The sequence below is a fragment of the Sinocyclocheilus anshuiensis genome, unplaced genomic scaffold (assembly GCF_001515605.1).
Source record: "Sinocyclocheilus anshuiensis isolate Anshui unplaced genomic scaffold, SAMN03320099.WGS_v1.1 scaffold437, whole genome shotgun sequence".
NCBI classification, from domain to species: domain Eukaryota; kingdom Metazoa; phylum Chordata; class Actinopteri; order Cypriniformes; family Cyprinidae; genus Sinocyclocheilus; species Sinocyclocheilus anshuiensis.
Genome location: NW_015539902.1, coordinates 1,492,696 through 1,497,858, shown reverse-complemented (window position 1 = coordinate 1,497,858; position 5,163 = coordinate 1,492,696). Strand labels below are relative to the sequence as shown.

At 37.2% G+C, this 5,163-nt stretch overlaps 1 protein-coding gene across 5 annotated transcripts in view; it reads left to right on the top strand.

The window, feature by feature from the left end:
- Window positions 1-5,163, top strand: part of LOC107686140 (C2 domain-containing protein 2-like) — a 17,687-nt gene continuing 12,524 nt past the window's right edge. For all 5 annotated transcript variants that reach the window (XR_001634023.1, XM_016483003.1, XM_016483005.1 and 2 more), the window contains exons 1-3: window positions 1-1,068; window positions 1,213-1,308; window positions 1,562-1,681. Coding sequence is in view for 4 of the 5 variants with exons in the window: in XM_016483003.1 (XP_016338489.1) it covers window positions 799-1,068; window positions 1,213-1,308; window positions 1,562-1,681 (486 nt within the window). In the remaining variant the exon portion in view is untranslated. The remainder of the gene's footprint in view (window positions 1,069-1,212; window positions 1,309-1,561; window positions 1,682-5,163) is intronic.

Sequence of the window (5,163 nt, the reverse complement as noted above, 5' to 3'; positions counted from 1 at the left end):
TAGGACTCCCGAACCTCAGTGCAAAGCTAATAATCCTAGAAATAGGCGGTGTGTGTGACACACTCAGCCACTCTGTTTCTGCCTCTCTTCACCATACACGCCCAGGAGGATGAACAAACCCGCTAGAGAATATGAGAACTGCATTTAATGTAACTTTTTAAACTCTTTTTTTGTTTTGTTTTCTGTGGGATAGTGCTCGGCTAATGTGATGGTAACGTGGCTCATCAACGCCGGGGGATTTTCAGGAACTTTTTTCACCTCGGGTGCTCCGGATCTAATGCTTTTACTATTTAGAGTTGTCTTTAAATAGCCAATAACTGTCTAAAATGGATCTTTAATTTATGTTATCAAGTATATATATATATATTTAAATCGCCAATATTTTAAAAACATTTCATCTGTTTGTGTCCGACAAGAGATGATTTATCCGGTCAAAATCTCGCAGATTCATTCACGGGCGGTTTACTGTGAACTGCCGTGTTAAAAATGCTACTTAGAGTGTCAGTAGTTGTGCAGATGCTCTAAAATTTTAAACATCTGATTTTAACAATTGTATTTTGTGTTAAAACACATCTGTCTGTCGCTGTCGTGCTGGTTGAAGTGAGATTTACGAGCCTCAACCCACCGTTCGCGTGTTTCCACCCACCCACCGTGAACTTTCATTTTTGCTGTTTGAGAAGGAGTTTTATTAGTCAATACTAGGAAGGAAAGTGTCGTTATTGTGCTGGGATGCGGAAGGGAGAGGAGTAGGGCTGATGGTAAACATGTTAAGGGTTTAAAGTGAATGGCTCGGTGATCATGTCGTCTGTGGAGGCTGTTTTCTCCTGGGTGGGTGACTGGCAGTGGCTCTGCATGGTCACTCTCTTTCTGGCCTCTGTTGTCACTTTGATTATATACTTGGTGCTGTATTTTTCCAACGAAGCTCCTTTTGGGAAAACACCTCTCAGTAATGTGGATTCTGAGGAAGCCGATGGGATTTTATGCTGGGTGCTGTCTCTGAAAAGCTGGAAGAGTCAGTGGAGAAGAGCCTGGTTCAGGAGCCTCAATGAAGAAGCTTGTAGATCACAGGTGGGTTTGTTGTTGTTGTTTTAATTCAGTTATATCTATGTGTAGTCTTCATTTTTAAAATAGCACATATACGAGCTCCTAAAAGTCAATGTTGTGGTCTTTTTTGCTTATTGTTTTCCTTTGATGTTTTGTTCCTTTTATTAGAGTGGGATCCAGCTGACATTTGAAGAAGATGGTGTTCAATCATCAGAACTGGCCGTGGACCAGATTTCAAGCTTTACTAAAACACCCGGTCAAAAAGTAAGGTCACGCTTTGAACGTTTATACACACTAACCTATATGAGTAAACAATTTGTTGCCATACTACTTTATTATCTCACCCTGCTTGCTTACGAGAACTGTATTTAGGTTTGGATGTTTTGAATCAAAATAGGGTTATAAGACTTCTCGTTTTGATGATTCAGAAAAATTATTAGCTATGTTATGACTGATGAAGCATGAGGATATTTAAAGTGACAAACTAGTCTTAGTCATAATTGTATTCTTTTTGCAGAATGTCCTGTGTCAGGTGGTTGGAAACAAGCTGCAGTTTTCTCTCAGTGCTTTACCAAGCTCAATGTCTTCAGAAACCCCCCTGAGATACAGTGTGAAGATATCTCCACTTCGTCTGCAGGTAAACATGAGTGTTTATTCTGCTCTTAGTGTCACTTGAGGATGGGTGGGTAAACGCAAGCGCTTTGGCATATGTATAACAAATTGTCAAACAAGACAGTCATTCTTTAAATGCTTCCAGGAATATTGGCAATGGTGAGGCAGATAATCCAGTTTTTGTTTTTTTTAAACATTCTCTTGGAGTAGACAAGCATCTCCTTCTTTGTGATTCTATTACTTTTTTTATATCAGTTTTGGTTTCAACAATTTTTTTTATGTAAATGTATTTCAGTTAGCTGCCAAGGTAACATTTCTCATTTAAGTTAGGTTTTTTTCTAACATTATATTTTATTTTATTTCAGCTTTATTTCAGTTGCTGAAAATGATTTGTAATATTTTTGGTTAATAATAGCACTGTAACAAACTCTCTCAAACATCAGTTTAACGAAAGCCACAATAAAAATATGGGATACAATCCATTGAGTTTTTGATACTTATATATTAAAGTGCCATAGTGTATACAAACAAGCAGCCTCCACACATAAACAACCATTTCACCCCCTCCCCATAATATGTACCAATCAGTTCCTTCAAAACAGTCCAGGCAATACGTTCTACAAAAACCTGTATTTCCAGCGTTGTTTGGCCGTTGCCAACAATTTTGTCCCAAGCGTTCCAATACCGGCGATGGCACGATGAATCAGTCAATGAATAATCCACAGACCGTCGGCATTTAATCCATTGGCATCTCCCACACGCATTTCGCGGTTGAACTTATCACACAGTCTAATAGAGCAACTTGACTCAAGACCTCGTGTAACATACACTTAATTTAACATACGGCTCAGGGATTCAGTAGAAAAACATTTTCCCATCTCTGGCCTAACAAAGGATGCAAACGGTGAGCTATCACTCAAACATCCTGCCTCTCTATTAAAACCAACCACCCCTACTTCACTTACTCTCTCCACTTATATTGGAGTCCTCACCCTCATACCTGAGGACGTAGCACAGTCACATACCTGTAAGGATCAGGAATAAACACATTTGCTCTTGAATAAGGTGTCCCATGTGCTCATGAGAGATGTAACGTTTCATGCGCCATCCCGAATGCTTTTGATTTATGGGGTGTGACTCACTCTGCCGTTTTATTCACCACGGGAATCAGATTAAGTGCCTCGGTCGCGAGTACTGGCTCAATGTCCTGCCTTTATTTTAATCACCGTTATTATGTCTCTGCCTCAGAAACATGCAATTTCACTGGTACATCCTGCCTAGAATTATTCATGGAAAAGCTTGTACCTCTTGCAAAGAAAGTTCGTTTAATATTGCGCTACAAATGGCAGTAAAAATTACTTTCAGTGTGCCCTCAGAGCTTTTTCTGCTCTGCAGTCGTTGACTATGCATTGTGTTTAAAAGCTCACACAGCCTTTACTCAATTGCATTACAGCTATTTTTAAACCAATAAGTTGGCCGGTTCCTCATTGTCGTGCTGATCCCGTTTTAGCCCTATGTGCGTTGAGTGGCTAAATGCGTTTAACCTGTCGTTAAATCTTTCGTTTCCTTGTATGCCTTCAGAATCCACCCCGGATCTGTGGTATTCTGTCATTGTGGGCTGTTTTTGTTCAAACAAATCAGGTCAAGTGCTAGATTGTAAATAGAATACCAGACATGTGCCAAGTGTACATACGGAATACTGGCCTTTTTAGAAGCAGTTGCATTTTCTGTTTGTCATTCAAGCCTCTTTCTGGAGGAATCCAGGTGGTCACTGCATATTTTCTAGCTGTTTCTCCTGCTGATCAGGGCCGGTTGCTGGAAAGCTCCCAGTGGTTGTTAGAATGGCTTCGTAGGCTGAACAACAGTATATTTTAGGGCTTTTGTTTCTGTTCTAGAGGTCGGTGCACTCTACAGCTCACAGCCACTTATGAAGTTGAGGAATAACACTTTTATTGTGACTCCATAGGGTCCAACTCTTGGCAGAGTTACAAGTACTGTAAGCAAATATCTTTTCAGGTTCAGATTGAAATAGATAGAATTTTCTGTATATATTGCACTGTAGGTCATTAGTGACATTTTCTAGTTCATCCACCCTCTTCTGACTTTAGAATTTGTATATTTTGTAGAATGTGATTTAGAAATCAACATTGGACTGGAATTTGGCATCCTGTAATTTTTTTTCTCCACTTTTCACCCAAGTTCAGTCTTCAGAAATGTAAAGCAGTCGTGCTTGGACATGACAGCCCATTCCTCCGTGTATTGTGGGCCCTGCGGCTCAATGAGCTGTTGTGAATATGTGAATGCTCTGGACCCTTTGTTTATTGTGAGTTTGAAGTAGGCAGTGTTATGTTATTCTGTTGTTGGCCGCTGTGTGTTTCTGCCTTGCTGATATAAAGCAGCAACATTTGTTGTTTAATTTATGGCTGATATTATGTCAACATAGATCTGTCAGCTGTTTATTTCAGTTGGTTTTTCAAGCACCATTTTTTTAAATTGATGATATACAAATGCCTGTATGCGGCAAGTTAACAATGGTATATAGTTGTACTTTGTTGTTTGTTGTAATGTATTATTATTAATGACTATTAAACTTTGGAGTCTTTTTTTATATTGCATTTGCTACTATTTTTATTTTTTTTAAAGCCCAGCTCATTTTTAAAGCCCATAGTATTAAAAAATGTAAAAAATTAGGTCTAGAAATTGTTTGACTTGTTTTCTCTAACAGTGTAAAAGACTTTTTCTGAGATTTAAATGAAATAATTCTGAAAAATGTATCATGGTTTCCATAAAAAAAAAAAAAGATATATATTAAGAAGCACAGCTGCTTTCGACATTGATGATAATAAGAAATTGAGCACTAAATCAGAATGATTTCTAAAAGATCATGTGGCACTGAAGACTAGGGATGTAACGATTCACTCAACTCACGATTCGATTCTATTCACGATTCTGATATTTCGATTCGATTCACGATTATTTTATTTTATTTTTTAATAAAATTAGATAAATTAAATGTGTCCTTTTATTATTGCTTGGACAAAATGTTGCACATTTCTTTGTGAAATTGAAATATAACACTATAATAATATACTAATATAGCACTTGCATATTACTGCTCTTTTGTTGGTTTTGATTGCTTCTATTGTCCTCATTTGTAAAATCGCTTTGGACAAAAGCGTCTGCTAAATGACAAAATTTAAATATAATGTAAATGTAAATAACAAAACTACATTGAAATTTTAAAACAAGCCCCAAATCAAATAAATAAGTAACACAAATAAAATAAATATCTTCATATAAACAAAATAAGGCTTTGTCTGTGCTCTTTCCATTTAAAATTAGAGGCAACCACTGCATTTTAATCTTGATCCAAACAAAGATGCTGCATACATGCAACATGAGCAGTTTTTAATCTAAATTAGATTGTATAATTTCGAAATTTGAAGCAAAAACAGAATGATTTGACTTCAGTTTTGTGAAACTATACATAAAAATATCTGCATGAAA